Source organism: Lagopus muta, chromosome 12, assembly GCF_023343835.1.
Source record: "Lagopus muta isolate bLagMut1 chromosome 12, bLagMut1 primary, whole genome shotgun sequence".
In the NCBI taxonomy this organism is placed as follows: Eukaryota; Metazoa; Chordata; class Aves; order Galliformes; family Phasianidae; genus Lagopus; species Lagopus muta.
The window spans coordinates 1,305,021-1,326,146 of record NC_064444.1 but is presented as its reverse complement, the minus strand read 5'-3'; the positions used below and the strand labels follow the sequence as shown (position 1 = coordinate 1,326,146).

Here is a 21,126-nt window from a genome sequence, read left to right as displayed (position 1 = left end):
TCTTGCCTTCTGGCCTCAAATCCTGTGCATTCACACCACCCTCCTCTAAAACCTGAACAAATCTCAGGCTCTTAAGCACAGCCTAAGGTCTCTGCAAAAGCACATCTCAGAGGATGCATTTACCATGCAGCCCCTGCTCCTCAAGGCTTCACTCTGTCACTGTGAGAACTGTCTAGAAGTACAGGAAAGGCACTGCTGGGCACCATGGAAGTGCTCTAGGTGTGCTGGGGGACAACGTGGCTGTGTTGGCAGACAGGACAGAGCCTCAGCGCTGCGTTTTACACCGCAGGCAAAGAGAGGGGACTCACCACAGGGATGTGGAGCTTGCTCAGAGGTTTGCCGTCCAGCAGGTAGGAGCCCGTGTAGGTGACGTACTCGGCGTAGCACTGCGGAGCCTGGGGAGTGATGTAGCAGAGGATTTTCCGCTTCTCTTCGATCTTTTTCCTGATCTGGAGGTACTCGAAGTAGGGGTTGGATCTGTCGCTGTGGTACGGTTCGATGTCGTCCAGTTTGATGGCGTCCACGATAGCTGCCAGGGTCTGCTGGATCATCTCACGGGTCTGCTGGGTGGACGTGTTGATCTGCTGCTGCAGCTGCTGGTTGGAGCGCTGGAAGCGGCGCTTCCGTGGGTGCTGCGCCTGGGAATCGTCCTCCTCGGTCACTCGGCCCTTGGTGCGGGTGGTGGGCGCGGGGACGGCAGGAAATTCCTTCTCGGCAGCCGCGGCGTTCTGCTTGTTTTGGTTGGCGAGCATCTGCGCCCGGTTCCTGGTAATCCGCTGAGGAATCTCTTCTATTTTCGGGGGTTTGGGAGCTTCTGCTACTGGTTTCTGCACTGGCTCAACGACTTCTGCCTGAGCCGGAGGGGCCTCGGGCTGTGAGGCAGGGCCCTGGCTCCCGGTGCGCCCCGTGGTGCTCTCAGGGCCAGCGCTGCCCTCGCTGGGGGCTGCAGGAGGACTGGAGCTGCCCTCCGCCACTGCAGCGGAGGCGGCCGGCTCGTCGTGTGCACCCTCCACCTCTTTGCCCTCAGCCTGGGCAGGCTCTGACGGGGCAGCTGGGAGCACCTGTGCCTCTGCCTCCTCCCCTCCTTTCTCTTCTGCCCCACTCGCTGCTTCCGAGGTGGCTTCTGGCGCAGCCCCGTCAGGTTTCTGCTCCTCAGCTGGTGGCTCAGTGTCTGTGGGTGGGACGGGTGCTGCTGGGACAGCCGCGGGCTCCTCTGCCTCTCCGCTGGCTGTGGCAGCCGTGCCGGCCTTTGTGCTCCCAGCACTCGCCTCTGGAGCTGCAGCCGTGCCCTCCTCGGCCGGCTCTGCCTCGGCCACCTCCGCCTCAGCCACGTCCTTGGGCTGCAGCGGGAGCTCAGGCAGCGAGAAGGGGCCGAGGTCCAGCTCATCCTCAGTGGTGGTGAAGGGGTCTGGCCACGTCACCGCCTCCTCGCCGTTTGCCGGCGCCGTGCCGCTGTTTTCCAAATAGGTGTTTTCTGGCACGCTGACCACCTCTGCCTCGGGTTCTGCTGGGGCGCTGGGGGCTTCCGCGGGGATCTCGGGTGCCTCCTCGGGAAGGGGCTTGCAGCTGGTGAAAAACGTGTCCAGCCTCGTGGGGGACATGTATGGTGCCTGCTCCTCAGCATTCGCCATTTCTCCTGGTACCGCCTCCTCAGCGTCTTCCTTGACTTCATCCAGCCCTGGCTCTGACACGGACAGTGGGTACGAGATGGGGGAAATGGGGTAGGAAGCGTCTGTGGGGATGAAGGCGACCGGCGTAGGATGGATGGGCTCCAGGGAGCAGAGCGCAGGCTTTGGGGACTCGGCAAACTGCTGGGGTGATTTCATCAGGAGCTCAGGGCCCATGGACCAGCCGACAGAGTGCTCGCCTGCGTTTGCCATCAGGCTGGGAGGGATTGCCGTGTCGGGGTTCCGGGCAGGAGGGGTGTCCCAGTCCATGCTGGTCTGTTCTGGCATTGCCGAACCAAAATTATTCTCTTCAATAGGTGGCAGGTAGGTGGGCTCTGGGGGCATGATGGAGGCGGTGGCTTGCTGCTCCTCCGTGGTGTCCAGCGGCATGCCCAGGTCAGGGGGAAGAGCACTTTCTACCGAGGGAGCCAGAAGCTCATCTCTGTGCGAAGGGGAGGACTTTGCTTGTAAACCAGAAAAGACACTTTCAGGTGACTGCGAGACCCCGCTGACCGCCGCTGGTGGGCAGTGCAGGGCTTCCACCTTGGGCGAAGAAACCCCATAGTCCGGAGAGTAATAGCCAGGAGACAGACACTGGAACTTCTCGGCAGGAACAGAAGGAAGGGGAACCTTCTCCTCCATTAAATGCTGCACCGGAGAGTCGTAGTTTGAGGTCGCCGGGACACTTTGCTGTCTGAAGAACTTATCTCCGACACTGAACTCTTCCTCGGGCGCCCTTCTGATGTCGACAGAGATGGAGCGGTACAGGTTGGAGGAGGGGATGGTCCGAGTTGGGGTCTGAGCCGGGTTCTCAGGGAGGGCCCCCGCAACGTTGGCATACCTGTCAAAGAAGGACGGCGAGCAGGCGTTCATGGACATGGTGGATATGGGCAGCGAGTGCTGCGAGTCCGCGCACTCAAACATCAGGTCGGTGTAATCCTCATTGCTGCACGAGGGCGTGCGCGGGGTCTGCATCACCTCCTCGTAGCTGGGGCACGACACGACGGACGCCGGGGTGGGGACGCCCGTGGGCCGGTTCTGGTCTGGCCTCGGGGACGCCGGGAGGATCTCCTTCAGCTGCGGGCCCGTGATCCAGTCCTTGGAGTCCGCCCCAGTGCTGGGCTGCGCCTTGTTCTCCGGCGACAGGATGGGCGTCAGCGGGCCCAGCTCTTTGAGCTTCTTGTCCTTGAGCTGCGTGTCCAGCGCCAACGGCTTCTTTGCTGTCAGATCCAGACTCCTCTTGCGGACATCTTCAGAGCTCTTAATTTTGTCCTTCAGCTTGGGGTCTCCGGACCTGTGCCTCATTTTCTCCATTTGTTTCATTCTCTCCTTGTGCCGTTTGTGCCGCTCCTCGATCTCCAGGTCTTTCTGGCTCAGCATCCTCTCGAAGCTGGTCATCATCAGATCTCCGTCCCCCAGCAGCTTCTCCCTCGGCCTGGCATCCTTCTTGCCGCTGTCTTTGGAAAGGGTTATTTTTTCGTTGCCGTTGCTTATTTTTATTGACTCCGATTTGTCTTTCTCTTGGTTCTCCTTGAGCTTCTCTTTCAGTTTGGTCTCACCAAATTTGAGGTTTTCCTCCTTCGATTTATCCTTGAAGGCGGTAACTTGAGGACTGTCCTTGTCCTTAAGTGCTGACTTTGGTTCATCTTTGTGATGTTTGAAGAAACCATCTGCATGTTTGTCTCTGTGCTTTTCCTTTTCCTCCTTCCACTTTTCCTTGTGTTTATCTCGCTTCTTTTTCTCTTTAGCAGTGCTGATGGCGCTGGAACCGTAAGTCTTGTCTTTTTCCGCCTTCTTTGACAGCTCTCTTTCAGAATCATTTTTATCTTTCTTCTCAGAAAATAAGTAATCAATGCTTTTCTCTGGTTCCTCATCAGGCTCTGCCTTCATGCCGTAGGAAGCGCTGAAAGCCTCCCCATCCACAGAGAAATCCTTTTCGTAATGAGTGGAATCCTTTCTGCTGCTGGAGTCCTTGAACTCGTCTGCTTTCTCCTTCTTCTCGGTCTTCTCCTTCTTCGCCTTTTCCTTCTCGTGACTCTTTTTTGAGGAGGATGAGGAATGTCTGTGCCGCTCCTTCTCCTTCAGTTTGTCCTGCAGGCAGGGCAGTGGCAGGGAGTCCTTGAACTTTTCTTCGGAGGCGTCTGCAAGAGAGAGATTCGAAGACTCGAAGAGGCTGCTGAGCCCTGGGTCCTGCCCTCTGTCCGTGAAGCTGTCGGAGGAGATCTCGCTGATTTTGTCGTTGGAGTCATCTCTGTAGTCATTGAGAGCCTCCTCCTCCAGCTTCTCCAGCAGGCTCTTCTCCGGCTCTCCTCCCTTCGAAGACTTTTTCTCTTTGGAATGCTCCTTATCCAGCTTCTCCTTGTGCTTGTTTTTCACCTTCTCGTCGCCGGCGTGCTTCTTGTCAGCCTTTTCCGGCAGCTTCTGCTTGTTCTTCTTCTCCTGATTGGAATCGATGGACGTTCTGTCTTTCCTGTCTTTGTACTTCTCCGAAGAATCCTTGTCTTTCTTCTCCTTGTGTTTTTCGAAGGAGTTCTTCTCCTTCTTCTCTTTGCCCCCTTCCGATGTTCCCTTGTCCTTTTTCTTCTCCTTGGACTCCTTGTCCTTCAGTTTCTCCCCGCAGTGCTGCCGCTCGGAGGAGTGCTTGCGGTGTTTGTCGGCGTACAGCTCCTTCTCACCCTCGTCCTTCTCCTGCAGGCTGTCCAGGCGGTGCATCTCGCTCCCCACCGATTCGCCCACCTTGAACCCCGTCAAGCTGTAATCGTCCCTCTCGTCTTCGCTCTCATCGGTGAAGATGTCCGCGATGCTGTACCAGCTCTTCTCCTTGCCCTTCTTCTCATCCTTCTTCTCAGAGAAGTCTTCTCGGTCCGTGGAAAAGCTTTTCTCCTTCTTCTCTTTCACCTGGTCGAAGGAACTTTTCCTCTCTTTGTCTTTGCTGTGTAGATCTTTGTATTTCTCCTTGCTTTCCTTCTTCTCTTTGAAGCTCTTTTCCAGCTCTTTGTCTTTTGGCATTTTCTCTGGAGCCGCTTTCTCGCTTTTCTCCTTGTCGCCCTCTTTGGATTTTTCCTTGTACTTTTCTGGCTTCGCTTTCTCTTTTTTTTCCTTCTCAGAAGCCTCCTTCTTCTCCTTGTCCTTCCCGGAGTGGTGCCTCTCCCAGCTCTCCAGGGCTTTGCCGCTGAACTCGGCGTCAGGCTTCTCCTTGAAGAACGCCTCGCAGCCGAACTCCTTGAAGTCGTCGCGGTACGGCTCCTCCTGCTTCGTCTTGCTCTCCTTTCGGTCTTTAGAGCCATCAGAGGAATCCTTTCTGTCTTTGTTGGTTTCACCCGTCTCTTTCTCCTTCTTCTCCTTAACACCCTCTGCAGAATCCTTCCTCTTCTTATCTTTTTCAGGCAAATAACCAGGAGCAGCTTTGTGCCTGTCGCTTTGGTCCTTTTTCTTCTCTGAGCTCTTGTCCACGTAGTCTCTCTCTTTCTTCTTTAAGAAAGAGTCCTTTTCGCTGCGTTTCTCGCTGTACTCTTTCTTCTCTTTCGTCTTGTTTTCCTTTTTCTTGTCTTTAATTTCCTCTTTCACTGGCTCTATGATTAGCTTTGCCACAGTGTCGTTTTTAATCTCCCTGAAATCCGTTACCGGAGAATCCCAGCTATCCTCGCCTTTGAAATCGAAGGACGAATCAGAAGACAGGTCTGAGAACCACCTTTCCTGCTGATCATCCGAAAGGCTGAACTTGGTGTCCTCGCTTTCGGGAAACTGGGCTTTGTTATTGAACTCATCGAACCCAGACTCCTCCCTGTACATTTTGTCTTTTTTGCACTTTTCCTTCTCCTCCTTGAAGGATTTTTCTTTCTCAAGCTTAGCAGCTTTCTCCTCCTTCAGTTCGTTCTTCTTTTCGGATTTGGACTGCTTGTCTTTCGACTTCTTCTTCCTCTCCTCCTTGTGTATTCTCGGCTTCTCCTCTTTGGGAGACTTCTCCTTCACAGGTTTCTCTTTTTCCGATTTACTCAATCCTTCCCTGAAGGATTTGCTCAGGTCTTTACTGCCATCTTTGACTTTCCTTAATGATTTCTCCTCTTTAGAGGATTTTCCAGTCTCATCTTTAAACAACCAGTCCTTCTCCTCCGCTTTACCTTTGGGGAGCTTGTCTTCCTTCTTACAGTGTTCTCGCTCGTGCTTTAACACTTTCAACTTGTTTTCGACTGGATTTTCTGTCTCTACTATCAAGCCTTTCTCAGGCTTTTGCTTAGAGTCCTCAAACTCAAAAGAAAAAGTTTTGATTATTTTAATGTCTTGGCTGATGGGACACTGCCCCTTGTCCTTGTTTTTATGTTTATGCTTCGTTTTATGCTTTTTAACCACCTTCCCCTCCTTGTCCAGCTTCGGGATCGCTCCGTCCACGTTGCTATGGAATGAATTCTTTTTCTCAGGAACAGTGCTGTGGGAGGTGTTTTTCTTTTTGTGCTCTGGTTTCTTCCTGACTGGCTTTAGCGACTCCAGGCTCGACTCCTCAGACGAGTAGTCCGACTCGCTCGTCAGCCTCGTCCTCGTGGAGTCCGACAAGGAGCTGACATCTGACCAAGCTGGAGAAGATATGGTTTTCCAATTGTCCGTCCTCCAGTGCTTGGAGTGCTGTTCTGTAAGGTTAGCATTGTGTTTCTGGGATCCTAAGCTCCCATGAGAAGAGGTCGATGAGGCAGACAGAGAGTTAAACAAGGAGGATTCCTTTAGCACTAGCCTGGAGTCCTTTACACAGCTAGAGCTCTGCAGAGAGTCTCTATCATCCTCCTCACTCTCCACGTTTTCGCTCTCTGATTCAGAGGAACAAAATTTGTCATTTTTTTTGCCAAACCGAACCTCTTTGCTTTTCGTCTCCTTCTTCCGCTTCTTTTTTACTTTGCTTTTCTCCTTCGGTGCCTTGGTGCTGGCAGGCTCCCGGATCTTGCTGCTGGGCAATATTGAGTGGGTCGAAAGGCGCAGCTTCTCGCCTGTCCCCACAGCGACGCCGCTCTCCTCCTCGTCCGAGCTGTCCGACAGGATGCGGTGGGCAGCTTTCTTTGGTGTAATTGTGTTATTTTTAGTATAAGTTTTCACTTCCATTTTGGGTATGGAAATGAAACTGTTGGCTTTAGTCTCTTTCCTGTAATCCTTTTTCAGCAAATGTTTGTCGTCGACTGGTGGGACCCGGTCCTGTTCATCATCCTCATCGAATTCATACTCATCCTTTACTGGGGTGATGGTTTTGGGGGGCTCCTGGGCCTTGGGCTTGTGCTTCAGGCCCTTCTCAAACTCTGAGTCTGTGTTATTGCCATCAACAGAACTGGAGGGCGCGAAGGAAGGGGCATCCTCCTCTTCTGAGGTCTCTGCAGAGAGAACAACAAGTTAAGGCCTGTGAAGAGGATTATGACTGCACACAGTGCAGGCCAACACCCCCCGTGGGACGGGAACCTCTCCTCCACTTAGTGCTAATGAAACCTGCAGCACTTCCCACCTGGCTCAGCCATGACAGCAGCACACAGCCTGGAAACGTCCACCATCCTCCCATCCAGGCACGGGCTGGGACATCACCCACATCTTAATGTCAGATATCCATTTATCTGCAAATGAATTCCAATCCTGTATCTTAATTACACCAGGCAAGCCATCTCAGTGCGGGCTTCCAGGGCAAACGGCCACTGCTCCCGGAGCTCAAGGCTGCACTCATCTGAGCTGGGCTTATGGCTACAGAAGGACTCCAGACTGCAGCAGCAGCATGTGGGCACTCTGACGAGTCTGACCTTGCTGTTCTCCTAACAGCTCTGTGCTCACAGACAGCTGTGGGCCACAAACACCACCACATGCACAAAACTGGCCTCACCTGTTGAGCTCTCTTCGCTGGAGGGGTATGTCGTCTTCCCCAGGAGCAGATTCACCATGGTGGGAGAATTGGCTACTTTTAACGGCGTCTCTCCCTTCCTGTTGCTTTGATGAGGGTTCCCTCCATAATGCAACAACAATTTCACCACCTGTAAACAGAAATCGAGACTTTAAATGTTTATAGAGATTTTTTTTTCTGTATGCTTTTGATATAAAACAGAATGGGGGTGCATCTTCAAGCAGGAGAGCAGCCTGTTGCCAGGGATAAACCTGTGGCACTAACAGATATCGGTAAGAAAGGAGACAAAACCCAGCAACACAGATGAACTTGGGCAAGGAAGGAAGGAGCAGAATGAGATGCAAGGCCACAATCTCTCCTCCTGTTCCAGAAAGGATGAGCTTTCCTCCTACACAAGAAAAGCCCCATGGAATGGCGCAGGGAGCTCCCACCTGCTATGTAGCTATCAGCAGCAAATGATAACAGAATACCCAGAATCTTCGTGTCTGCGCAGCTGGCTGCTTGAAAGGACTGAAGGAAAAAAAAAAAAGTCATTAAAAAAAATAATCCATGAAGACCAGCAAAAACCAACCTTGAAGTGCCCGTTGTTTGCTGCATCGTGCAGGGGGGTGTCGTCGTCCAACCCCTTGGTGTTGACTTCGGCGCCTGCAGCAAGCAGCTGCTTTGCAACATCGTAGTAACCCCGGTTGCACGCCTCGTGCAATGCTGTCCAGCCTGCAAGCAAACACACCTTCAGAACCAGGCATCACATTCACGGGGCTGGAGGCAGTAAGGAGGAACTCCTGTCTGCCTCTGCTGCCTGTGCCACAAAGCCTGGTGGGACAGCCGGCCCTGCGCCAGGACCCGCAGCTCTGCCCCACAACTGCAGCCCTGCAGGAGCCCCTGCAGCCCCACCTCTCCTCAGCTGCACCCAGATCGTGTGATGGAAACAGTAAAGACTCAGCAAAACCAGTGGTGAAATTTGGGGTATGGAATTAGGAAACTTTATGCTCTAAGGCATGGCTTCAGTCCTTTTCCTTTCCAGCTTGAGCAACAGGGCTGCCACACAGACCAGTGCACTGAGCTGCAGATACTCCCCCAGAACATCCTCTGCACAGACCTCACAGACATAATTTGTCCTCTCCAAGCAAGCAGCCCTGCACTGCAAAACAGAGCCCGATCTGAGATACACCAAACAGCACATCTCCACAGTAACGGCGGCCCCAGTTCTCAAACAAACCTCTGCAGAGCACAGAACGAAGCATTTTATCATGTTCAAACAAGCTATTTTTAAGCAGGCGCTGTTTTGAAGTCTTCTGGCTCCGGGTGTTTTGCTGATAGCGCCGTGGGAGATCGCTGCAGTACCTTCCCTGCTGAGTGAGAGGGGCACCTGTGACCAGAATTAATCACCACAGAGCTTCAGTCTCACACTGATGTTCATCACACGGGCGGAGGAACGTGCACCGCTATTTATAATTGTGCAAAGAGAACAGAAAGAGTGAAGCTGCAGGGGCAGCTGGGCACCCCGTGTTCAGCACGTGCACCCCGGGATGCTGGCAGCATCGGCCATACAGCTCTAGCGTGACGATTCCACATCTTTTCTAGCCAAAATCCTTATTCTGTAATTTGGGATTGTCTCCCCTTGACCTGCAGCAAACCCTCAACATGAGGGAAGGGCTTTCTCTGGCAGCAGCCATTCTCTGGGTGGAAAACCCAACACAGCTCCTGCTGCCAGGTCTGCTCACCTGCAAAGTCCTTCACGTTGACGTCGGCGCCCTCGATGATGAGCTCCTTGATGCGCCGCGCGTCCCCGCGGATGGCAGCTCGGTGCAGCCGAGTCTCCCCTCGCTCGTTTCTCTTATTTACTTTATCTTTGGTTTTGGAGGCAGAGTTAGGAGTTCCCTTCTGACAAACTGTGGACTGAGAGGGATGCTTTGGTGTGGTGTCAACTGCAGGGAGGAGAGAAGCACGGTCACCAACGGCCGTTCATGGGAAGACCCAAACCCTTAGAGGGAGCTGTTGCACCGCTTTTCATCTCTCCACCCAAACGCTCCCCACAGGCACTGAGTTAACTGCTGCAAGGACAGAGGAAAGCCTGTGTGTGCAGCACAGGCAGCACTTGCAGGCTGCCACAGCCGCTGCAGATAATCACGCTCCTTGCATGTGCAGATCCTCACCCCAAAACCTCCCTTCCTGAGGAAGTGCCTTTTCTACCAAGTGCACGTGAGCTCCGGCAGCCCTGGAGGGCGGCGTTTCCTGGGGCAGCAGCTGAATGCTCTCAGCACTGCACAGCTCTCTGCTGTTTCCCAGTAAGAGCAACCTGGGCTGCTGGACTAGGGTTATGAACCACAGAGTCGGTGGCTAAGGCTGCAACACCTGTGTGTGGGATGCAAGGTATGCACAGACAGCACAACGCCTGCACAGACCCCACAGCGGGTGGGGAATGTATGCAGCAGCTGGCTGTGAGCTTCAACCCACACAAACCACGCTCCTGAGCTTACCTGGGCTGTTTGCAGACTCTTCTGCTGTCATCTGCATGAGCAGAGCAACTTGCTGGCGCTCGGAGAGCGGGTAGCCTGCCCGGATTCCTGAAAGGCCCATCCCAAACAGCAAGCCAGGCTTCCTCGTGGCAGGCTCCTTTTTAATCCTCTTCCGCTCTGGACCCTGCTTTTCTGTGACACAAAGCACAACCAGTGAGTGAGTGCTGCTGTACTGCGAGCCGTGTTCCTTCCTGAGCAGGGTGCCAGCAATGCTCTGCATCCCTGATGGTGTCTGATGCAGGTGCTGGCACCTGGCTCATGTCACCCTCCTGCTGCCCATGATGGGATGGGATGGAACAGGACAGACCCAGCACCACCAGTGCTGCCATGCTAGACATTCCATCCAGCTCCTAGCAGCCTCCACTTCATGCCACAGTGCTTCAGGGGCTGCGTGCAGCCTTCCACTGCCACAGAGCAGCCTGAACTGGAGGCACTAACAGGATCAACACGAATGCTGCGGAGGTGCAGGGTGACAGCTGGGCAGCGCCGCCGTCTCACCCCAGCTCACCAAACCACACAGAGCTCGGCCTGCTGCACCACCCCACTGCTGCACCACGGCAAGAAGCCTGATCACAGCTTTCTGAAGTGTTTTTCCCGTTTTCTCTTTGCAAATATCACTCCCTTCCCCAGGCAAGGAGAGCTGGCAGCCCCTCCCCTGATGCTGGTGCTCTTGCAGCCACCCGTGCCCCACTGCAGGGATGAAGCCAAAGCTTGCAGCTCTCACTTGAGGAAACCAAAGTTCAATTTCCTTTCATGCAGCCAGCCAAGCAGGAGGCAGAACACGGATCTGCAGAGCAGCAAGGAGACTCCTTGCCAAGCAGCCTTGCTGCGTGCCTCCTACCAGGCAACTGTCCTAACCCTGCAAAAAGCATAAGGAGACACGGCGTGGAAAACCCAACGCTGCTCCCACCCACCTCTGAGTGCTGGCACAGCATGCCTGCAGCCTGGCTGACTGATGGGTCCTGCTGTGGACAGAGGGATGGTGACAGAGGTTATCAAATGCAGGTGAGCAGTCCCTGCTCCTGACACAGCACGGGGAGGAGGCCCAAGGCAGGGCAATGCACCACCACGAGGCCCCGGTCCCATGGGGTTACGCTCACATTTCACCTCCCTCCTGCATGGAGGTTGCACACCCTGCAGACAGCAGCCCAGGACCCCACATCTGTGCTATTTCTCAATGGCAGGTGACAAAATATTGGCAATATCCTTGTTTTCACTGCGACACGTCTCCTTGCAAACATTCTACCTTACACCTGAGCAGAACACACACATCTCTGACGGGCTCTGAGAGCCCTACCTTCCTCCCCCGGACTATGAATCAGTAACAAGTAACGTTTCTTTCCTGTTTTTTCTCTTCCTCGCTCCTTCTGGCACACACGGAGCACAGGGGTGAGCCCTGCCTCACTGCGCCCAGCCCCGGGGGCCCAGCCCCGCTCCTCTGCTCCCCACTGGGGCTGCAAAGTGTGACGTGAGCCCAGAAATCCCAAACCCACACTGTGCTCTCTCCAGACGAAGCCTCAGCACTGCACCCGCTGCCACCTGAGCACTAAGGGGGCAGTGCTTTGGGCAGCATTCCTTAAGGCACCTGGCTGCCGCAGGCTGTCAGCGCGAGCCTGCGATCTGCAAAAATTCATTATCAAGTTCAACCCCAAGCCCCTCAACTCCTATTCATTCCGCAGTTGGAGGTTTCTCCTCCTCCATAGAACATTTAGCATCAAAAAGCATGTGATCGACACGATAAAAATAACCCGGGCAGCGCGTGCTGTGCAGCACTCACTGGCACCAGGCTGCCTGCAGGACGTGGGCTCCCCGCCCCACAGCCACAACCTCTTCCATGGCAGCCTGGAAAGCTTTGCTCAGAGCACTGCTGTTGCAGGTTCAGGAGGGGAAGCTGCACGCAGAGCTTGGCTCCAGGTTCCAAACGTCCCGTGCATGATGTTTAAGGTCCCTTCCAACCCAACCACGCTGCGATTCTGAGCTCAGCACAGGCAGAAGTGAATGGTGGGGGAACCGTTCGGGTTCAGGTGGGTTGGTCAGGGAGCAGCTCCCTGCTCCCACGTGCCCTGTAATGCAGGCAGTGTCTGCCCAGCCGGCTCTGACATGACAGCACAGGCTTACAAGGTGGTACCCTGAGGAAAAATACCATTCCCAAAGCTGCAGCTCATGCTGAGCAGCTCAGCAACCAGCACCGCTCTCGGGTCGGGCGTTCCGGGTTTATTCACCGTGCAGGCACGCAAACAGAAGATCAATAGGAATAAATTAGAATGGCACAGACAGCAATGGAGACTGCATTGCACCCCGAGAGACTGCACAAGCTCTGCTTTCCCAGTCCCCAGCTTGGCATGCGTAAGTGTGACTCATCCCTGCTGCAGCACTTGGAGGGCGCACGGCGAGGGCAGCCTGGAGCCCAGCACTGAGGGCAGGGCAGGAGGGCAGTGGGTGGGCATGGAGCATGCAGCTGCAGCAGGGAGAAGAGCAGAGTTTGCAGCAGGGAGCAAGGCACCGTTTGCAGCACTGAGCTGGCGTGTGTGCTGCAGCAGCTGCAGGGTGAGCACACGGTGGTGCTGCCTGCATGCAGCCAAAGGGAGAGCAGGAGGACAGAGGGGTGAAGCGGAGCTGACACCCTGAGCCCTGCAACCCCAGCATCCCCAGAAGCAGGATTCAGCTGGGAGAGGCTCAGTGCCATGCCCCAGGTTGCCAGTAGCCCAAGCAGCATGGCTTCCCTGAGCTGTGCTCGCTGGACAGACAGCACAACCATAAAGGTGTCAGTGTGCCTATGCAGAGCAGCCATTGACTATCCAGCTGCTGCAGGGGAAACCCCGGCGTTCAGTCAGAAGCCCATCTCTGTGATAAATACAGACAACTCCAGGAGAGACCCATTTTCAGGGCCCAACTTCTCATTTCCCACGGGGCCCTAAAAAGGAGGAAGAGGAGGAAGAGGAGATGGAGAAGGAAGAGGAGGAGGAGGAGGAAGGCCCCCCCCAGCAGCCGGGGGCAGGAGACTCCGCAGACAGCGCCGATAAAAGCTCTTCTATGAAAGAAAAAGCCATCATTGATGATGCTTGGCAGAGTCACGGTGTGCTGTGGCCGCTCCCCTGCATGCTAAGGAGGGCTGGGGGGGCAGGGGGTGGCTGCCCCACACACACACACATACACACACCTTCTGCACTGCTCCCAGCTGGCTGCTGCACGCAGGGAGCTCCAAGGGCCATGTGAAGGCTGCTGCTGCTTGCAGCCCATCCGCACTGAGCAGCGCTATGGAGCGGAGCAGCTCTGACACACACACTCCTCCCCGGTTGCTAGGTGAGAACGGCTTCTCAACTATTTTAGTAAAAAAGAAAAGGGCTGAAATCATCCAACCAATGCGAGCCTCAGCGTGGCACAGCCCCCGAGTCCCAGCTTCACACACCTGAGTGGAGCCACGCAGAAGGAACGAGCGCGTTCACAGGCGCTGCTCTGGACGCAGCAGTGCCTCCCTCCTCACACTGCCACCCCCACGCCGTGACCAAGGGGCCGCGCAGAGCAGAGCTGGGCTGTGCTGTGGGGAGGGAAGGGCTGGGCCGGCTCTGACTCATCGCATCGCTGACCTCGGATCGGCGTCACGCTGCAGGCTGAGCCCGGAGCCGAGCCGCACATGGAATGCTGCTGGAGCACAGCGGCCCGCAGCTCTGACACCACGGAACGCTGCTCCCCATCCCATGCCCTGACCCATGCCAAGCCCCCACTGCTGTGCGGGGGACATTTGGTTCGGCTTGCATGGCTGTAACAACACAGAAACACTGAGTGCTGCTGAGAAATCTCATGATCCAAAGCCACAGTGCTACCAAACACGTGGCATCAACCCAGCGCTCCCAGCCAGGGCTGCACACAGCCACAGCTCCTACTGGGAGCAGTAATGCAGAAACAACACCCTGCTCGCACCGCACAGCCCTCCTGCCCACCAGAAGCCCTCCTCAGAAGGCTTCAGAATTACAATTTCCCTGGTACTCAGGAAGCAGTTGCTTCTGAAGCACTGCTGCTGAGGTCAGTGCACCTGCAGTCCCTTCTGACCAATGTATGGCTACAACATGGGCACAAGCACAGGCCAGCTCCCACACCTGCAATTTTAAGAGCCAGTTTATTGAAGCTGGGGTATCAGCTAGCAATAGCAGGGTTTAGGTATGATCTGGACAAACCATCTCCTCTTCTCCATACTCCCATCCTGCAAAGGTGCATAACCTGTCCAGAGATGCTGCTCAAGCCCTGAAGCTGCAGTGAGGCTGAAGAGCCATAGGCAGCAGCCAGCAGTGACTCCATTGGGGCAGAGCTGCCTCAGTGTGCTCCTCTTCCTCCAAAGCATGGGAGGAGGCTGTGCCCGGAGCCACCAGCACCTGCTGGCAACAGGGAACCAGCCCTGCTCCAGTCCTGCCACTCCCAGGAGCTCTGCAAGTGCCCTGGAGATGTCCATCGAGTCCTGCCTCTCGCTGGGGATGACAGAAAGCCACAAAACAACACTCCTCCCTGCAGGGAGCTGGGGGATCTCAAACAGCAGCCTGAAATAAAGCTGAAGAAGCCATTCCCAGCAAGACCAATGTGTTGCGTTCTGCATGCCGGGCTGCACCCCTCGAGCCTGGAGCTTCCCAGCAGGGCCACCCCTTCCCCTACAGCGTGCTTCTTCACGTTCCCATTTGCTGCGCTGTTTTAATGCCAAAGCTCCCTCCAGCAGGGCGCCCAGCGAGGAGCTGCAGGCAGTCCAGGGTTGCTGGGGAAGGAGCTGGCAGTGCTGGCTGCCAGGCAGCACGTAGGATCCCAGGCGTGGGAGCTGCAGCAGGGGGGAGAAGGAAGGGAAGTGGAGGCTGAGGGATGCTGCTGGGTCTGTATCAGACACAGTTCGGAGGCTCAGAAAGGGACGCTGTTTTTTTTCCCCCAGCACCTGAGATCCAGGATTTTTGCACTAGAAACAATCTGGAAGGAATCATTTGTACGTGTTTTAGGACTGGGTTAGCGTGGAATCACTTCCCTGCTTGCAGCTCGTGCAGCTTGCTCAGGGCAAGGCATCGCCTCGCAGCACAGCTCAACAAGGCTCCATGCTGCTGTCTGAACATGGAAAGATGGAAAACATCCCACTACAGGCACAAAGTGACCTCTCCCAGCTCCCAAGTCTCCCAGCTGCATTTCACGTGGCCATGGATCACCCCAGCAAAGCTGTCCTCAGACAAACACGGACGCCCGCGTGCGGCGCTCCAGGAAGCGCGGCTGCATGGAATAAATCACTGAGGTCAGCCCTGGGTCTGGCACGGCACGCACGGGTGTTGCAATCCCACTGCTGAATCCCAAGGCTGGGAAGGGAAGCGAAAAGCACCCAGATGGGTGGCTGGGAGCGCCGCAGCCCGCAGCTCGGGACTGCATGCAGTTGAGAGGCACGGCTAAATGGGAGCTGTGGGCAACGCTGTTACATCTGCACAGCTCTGGGGGATCCCATCAGCCTCCCCAGGTACTTCTGCGCACCTACAGGCCCAGCTGTACTCCAGCAGAGGAAGGGTTGTGGCCGGTGGCTGATGTGACCCTGTGCTGCATAGTGGCACTGGGCCGTCCCTGCCCACCTGCTCTGTTTGAATTGCTTTTTTCTCCATGCCACCAGCAGCATCTGTGACATTTCTGCATCCACAAGGAGACCCAAAGCTCTGAGTCACTGCTGTCAGGGCTGGCCCAGCCTGGCCAGCACACCTCTGCTACCCAAGGGCACCCCAGCCCCAGGCACAGCCCACAGGGTGGCCGTCCTTTACCCACACACACTGGGTACTTTCAGTCAGGAATCAGTTCGGCAAGGAGAAGATAACAATGAAGTGCCCAGCACAAAGAAACGCACCGAGGCCGCGGCCAGCGCAGTGCAGACACCACACACAGCCCCACTACAAGGCTAGGGGGAAGCAGTCTTATTTCTCCTGCATTTCACGTCTTTTTGCCATTTTTAGGAGTATTCTGATCTTTGAGTCCAACTTCTACAATTCCATGATTCTCTCTCCTCACAGCTTGTGACCCTGCCTCTGACACTGCTCCTGAGCACAGACTTCCAAGAAATGCACCAAAAAGATCAATGTGACCACAGCCACCCCATCACATCCCCTCCATCTCCAGGTGTTGGACAGCCTTTCCTCTCTGCTTACAAAGGCAGCAATGAGCTCAGGAGCAGCACACTGGCACAAGGAACTTGCTGGGGACACGCTGCTCAGTTGCAGGCAAAGCAGCAAAGCAGTGCAAGCTGTGTGCGCATCAATCAGAAATGATTTCTCTGTTTTAGAACAACACCAGAAGTCAAAAGCCCCAAACTAACACAACGTGGTGAGAGAGGGCTAACACACACATCCGTACAGACGCAGGTGCAACACATCTGCTTTAGGAGGGCGCATGCAATCTGAGTTTTAGGGAGCTTTGTCCTCTCCGAGGGCGCTCCTGTTTGCACCGTGCAGTCTGAACCCCATACCTGTATCCGAGTCCTTCTGATCTCCATTTGTTCCAACAGTGAAAGGTAACTTCCTCTTGGTAGCCCTCTCTTTCACCTCTTTGCCGCCATCGCTCCGGTCCAACTTGGGAGTTTTGGTTAGAGAAACTTTATCTTTATCCTGGGAAGAGAAAGGAGAGCATGGGTTAGCAGCCGTCCCCTTACCAGCACAGCACCTGTGTGTGCCTGGAGCTGCTGCCACAGCCGTGCCCCACGCTCCCGAAGCAGAGCCCAGCTGTGCACAGCAGGCACGGGGTCAGAGTGCTGCACAGAAGGATTGCTGCGGGCTCTGCAGGAAAAAGCACTTTGACAGAGAGGGCAGCACAGGCTGAAGGATTTAGCTGCTTAATTCTAAGCTGCTTCCTACCGGGATTTTAAGAGGAAAAGCGACCTTAAGCATAAATCCAATCTGTTGCACGAGAGCGCGGGAGGCGACGCTGGGGCTGCTCAGCACGGGCAGTGGGAGGGCTGTGACACTGCGAGGAGGGCGATGGCACAAAGCACGGAGGCAGGAGAGGTTTTTCACACCAGCAGTGAAAGCTGGTACAGAACTGAAACCCCGGGCGTCCCGCGCAGACCGAAGTCACACACCTGTAGGTTTTATGTTACAGAAAGCACGCAGCTTCAAGCAGGCAGGGCCGCAGGGCAGCTCTGGCCGCCTGTTCCTCCCGGTTCCACGCAGGCTCTGCCAGCGACACCCAGCCCCGACCTTTCCGCTTGGCGTCCCCACCCGCCACTGAAGTACAAAGGAGCCCTGTGCAGCAGGAGGCCAGGATGCAGTCCAGCCCCTGGCACCCTGCGGTGGGATTTCCTCGACTGCAGCGCTCCTTCCAGCCGTCAGCCCAGGGGAGAGCTCCAGCAGAGCCCGGCCATGCTGCGTGCACCAAGCACGGCCCTTCGTTTGTGGGCTTCAAAGTGAGCGCAGCTGGAGCTGGGCTCTGCTGCCAGCACCCGGCCGGGGAGCAGCAGCACCCAGCCCTGCTCTGCCAGCGGGCCGCAGCAGCTCCTGCCAAACACCCGCCCTGAACTCCCTCCATTTTGGGTTTTGATGCGAGAGGCTGGGCCTGCAGGACCCTATGCTCGCCCTCGTGGTACAGCAAGATTATTTAAAGGTCCGTGTTAGGGGAGAGGAAGACGGGGGAATGAGGCACATCGTGTTCCCAGGCACAGAGAGAAGCTCAGCTCAGGCACTGGGCAGACTGGGCAGCTCCACCCGCTGCCAATCCGGGGCCCAACCTGAGGATGAGGGATGCATTGGAGCAAGGAGCCACGCTCTGCTCCCCAGGAAGGCAGCGGGCTCTGAGGCAGCCTGCAGGCGCTGCAGCCAAACCACCGCAGAGAAGTTAGAGCGTAACTTTCCTGGAAATACCGTCCGCTTTCAGATTCTTATTTTAAGCTTTCCTTCTGTGAATTGTTTCCAATATTGTAATGACAAACGTTGTCCTTTCTTTGAGTAAAGTTTTTGCTTTCAGGTCATCTTGTGTCTGTTAAGCTGGACCCATCCGAGCAGCGCATGACTCGGGTTCTGCAGAAGGAAGGACCCAACCGGATCGGAGCAGCACAGAAAGGAGCACTGAGGACCTGTGTGCTGCACGGGCTGCTGGCGCTGAGCACAGCCCTGCAACGGGGGCAAAGTCCCTCTCTGGGTGCTGCTGGAAATCACTTGGGCAAAGGGCAGGCTGCAGAGCACGACTTCAGGAAACCCCCCTGCTGTCACGTTACGCTCTTAGTAAGATTTACTAGATGAGTAAGCAGGGCCACCTCAAGTCACCCTCACCCCAGGGGAAGGCTGCAGCACCAGCAGCTCCCAGCCATGGTGTTCTCAGCACGGCGCCCCGGCAGCAGGACCATGCCTGGTGCACACCGAGCCCAGCAGCAGCCGTGCCAGCTCCTCTTTGCACAAACACCTCTGAGCAGCAAGACAGGCAGTGACAGCAATCTGCTCGGGTCCCTTAGGACGCAGACAAACAAACACCACTTTTTACCTTCATGCAGAACTCAGCTAGGCCAGCTTGCTATCCAAACGTTGGCTCTCACAGCAAAAATAAACGGCATTCTCTCAGAGTTCTGCAAGGCAGAGCCATGCACAGCCCCATGCAAACGGAGCTGCACCTCCAGCAGTTCGCAGCCCCCTCCCCTGTGCCCAGCAGCTGGCAGTGCCCACACGGCCCTGTGCTGCTCCCACTGCAACACCAGCAGAACCTGACTCACATCCCGGCCTCTTATGCAAAGCCCTGCGTGGAAATCCCCAAAGCCCTTTGTTCTCCAAAACATGTTGGAAGTGTTTCAGGTTGCAATGCTCGTAAAAAACAAGCTGCAGTGAGCAAGCAGGGGAGCTGGCAGCCTGCGCTGTGCACGAGGAGGGGCAGGGCTGAACCTCCACAAGGCTGATTGAGGGTGGGGGAAACAATCCCCGGCACCATCCCAAGCCTTGGGGCCCTCGGGGTGTCCCCAGACCCAGGGTACCAGGCACCACGTGTGGAGTTCACATCAGACTGAACGTGTCCTCATGGGCTGCAACAAAATATTCAAAGCACAGAGGGAGACAGCTGGGGTTGTGCTACCACGTGGAGCACCATGGGGCTGCCCGACCCCGAGCAGCATCACCTGCAGCACAGACAGGTGGGACAGCCTCCCTGGGCTGAACCTGGGAGGAGGGAGGAAAGCCCCGAGCCAAGGCTGAACCCTGTCCTGCTCCACGTTGTGTGATCACCGTTCAGCCAAGCATCTCCCACTGACACAGAACCTGTGAGCCGCAGCTCACAGCGAGCCGTGCAGGACGTGGCTGCAGTGGGAAGCAGCTCCAGCGGGGCTCTCCTTCTTGCTGCTGCTCTGGGCTGGGCCTCAGCTGTGAGCACACAGCCGTGGGGCAGCGCAGAGCCGCGGAATTCCTCTTATAAGGCGTGCATAGCTGTGCACAGCCCTCGGGCCGGGCTGTAGCCGGCAGCACAGGGCAGCAGCAGCCCTTATAAGGCCCCGCACCGGGATCAGGCCCCAGGATCAGGCCCCAGCTCCCCCCGGGGCCTCCAGAGCCTTCACACAGCCGCAGCCCATGCTGGCCGTGGGCAGGAAGCAGGGCTCGCCCTCACCCCTCCACCCCCCTGGTTTAGCAGCACAGTCATGTGTGAGGTGAGGAGTCCTGCACCATGCTGCTGCTGGGCTGCGGGAGCAGCAGCACAGCAAGGAATGGCTGACAGCCCCCAGGCTGCGAGCCCAGCGATGGCCAGGGTAAATGAGGGGAGTGGGAACCCCGCAGGGTGGCTCTGCAATGGACCCAGACTCACGGATAGGGGAACCGGGCTGATGCTGCCAGTGCCACAACCACACTTCTGTTGGGGATTTCTCCTCTGGTTGTTTGTTTGTTTGCCTCCTTTTGTCAATAATGTGGCAGCGTGGTGGAATGAGAGCACAAGACACAGTGACAAGGCACTGCCCAGGGAAGGCCGGGGTGAAGGGGGGGGCAAAGGAACGTGGAAGTGGGCTGTGTTTGTTTCCATTGCAGAATACAACAGAGGAGAGGGTCAGTTTTTATTTAAAGGTAACACCTGAACGCAGCTCTCTGCACTGGAAGCTACACTGGGAATGCCAGGAAAAGCTGAAAGGGAGGAGACACAGTGCAAGTCTGGAGCAAATGAGCATCTGGGTGTGGGAAAGCAGGGGAAAAGCATGTACTCACTTACCCTTCTGCTCAGATTTTATTGTTACAACCTCATCTCAGGCCCAGTCAGGCCCTTAAATAAACCCCAACAGCTATTGTGTAGAGCAGCTGCTGGCCAGGCTGCACTCAGCACCCAGACCTTGTGCTGGCAGCTGGAGGGGGAAAGAGGAGGAGGAAGACCCCTCCCTCGCACAGCACTCGCAAGACCACAGTGCTGCTTGGCCCTTCCACGCTCAGCAGAGCTCCTCACACAGTCCCAGTCCTACTGGAAGTCTCCCCACGCACTCCCATTGCTCACCAACACAGGTCTGGGCGGGTGCAGCACTTCCCAGGCAGCGCTACAGCTGCTGAGAAAGCAGAGGGGACCTCACCTGCAGGCAGAGTGCCAGCAAGCAGGTTTGGTTTGGGAGGAACAGCCCTGGGCAAGGCACTGACATGAGAAATGGTGTCACAGCTCAGAGATGGCAGGCACAAGGGGCAGCGTTCCCAAAGGAAAGCAACAAACAAACCACGCTACCTTTTTCCCCGTTTGTTTCTCCACCATGTCGTTGCTGAGAGAGAAATCTTCTGGCTGTGGTGTTTTAGAACACCCACCCTTGGGCATCGTTCTGCCTTCCTTACTTGATCTTCATTTATGCTGCCATCGCCTCATCATCAACCGTCTGTTAGAGAGAGGAAAAGAGAAGTCAGGCGTGGCAAAAGGATGGATTCACCGGGGATACAGGGATAAACCTTTGTGGGGGATAAAGCACGTGGAACCTCCCAGGGCAGCAGCAGCAAGCTGGGACCTGCCCTGCAAACACAGCATGGGAGCCTGCAACAGAGCGTGAGCCCGGACAGAGCAACCTCCTCTGTCCCAAAGCCTCAGGACCTCCCAAACCTCGCTTCTGGAACCTGGGGAGGAGGGCAGAGCCATGCACACAGTGAGCACTGCAGGG

The 21,126-nt window shown here is 55.9% G+C and overlaps 1 protein-coding gene across 2 annotated transcripts in view; it reads right to left on the bottom strand.

Moving 5' to 3' along the window:
- Nucleotides 1–21,126, bottom strand: part of ANKRD11 (ankyrin repeat domain containing 11) — an 80,469-nt gene that overhangs the window by 3,365 nt on the left and 55,978 nt on the right. For both annotated transcript variants that reach the window (XM_048958790.1, XM_048958791.1), the window contains exons 3-9: nucleotides 20,706–20,850; nucleotides 16,513–16,651; nucleotides 10,011–10,181; nucleotides 9,255–9,458; nucleotides 8,102–8,244; nucleotides 7,513–7,660; nucleotides 309–7,018 (exon numbers count right to left, since the gene is read on the bottom strand). In XM_048958790.1, coding sequence (XP_048814747.1) covers nucleotides 309–7,018; nucleotides 7,513–7,660; nucleotides 8,102–8,244; nucleotides 9,255–9,458; nucleotides 10,011–10,181; nucleotides 16,513–16,651; nucleotides 20,706–20,792 — 7,602 coding nt within the window. In that variant the 5' untranslated portion in view covers nucleotides 20,793–20,850. The remainder of the gene's footprint in view (nucleotides 1–308; nucleotides 7,019–7,512; nucleotides 7,661–8,101; nucleotides 8,245–9,254; nucleotides 9,459–10,010; nucleotides 10,182–16,512; nucleotides 16,652–20,705; nucleotides 20,851–21,126) is intronic.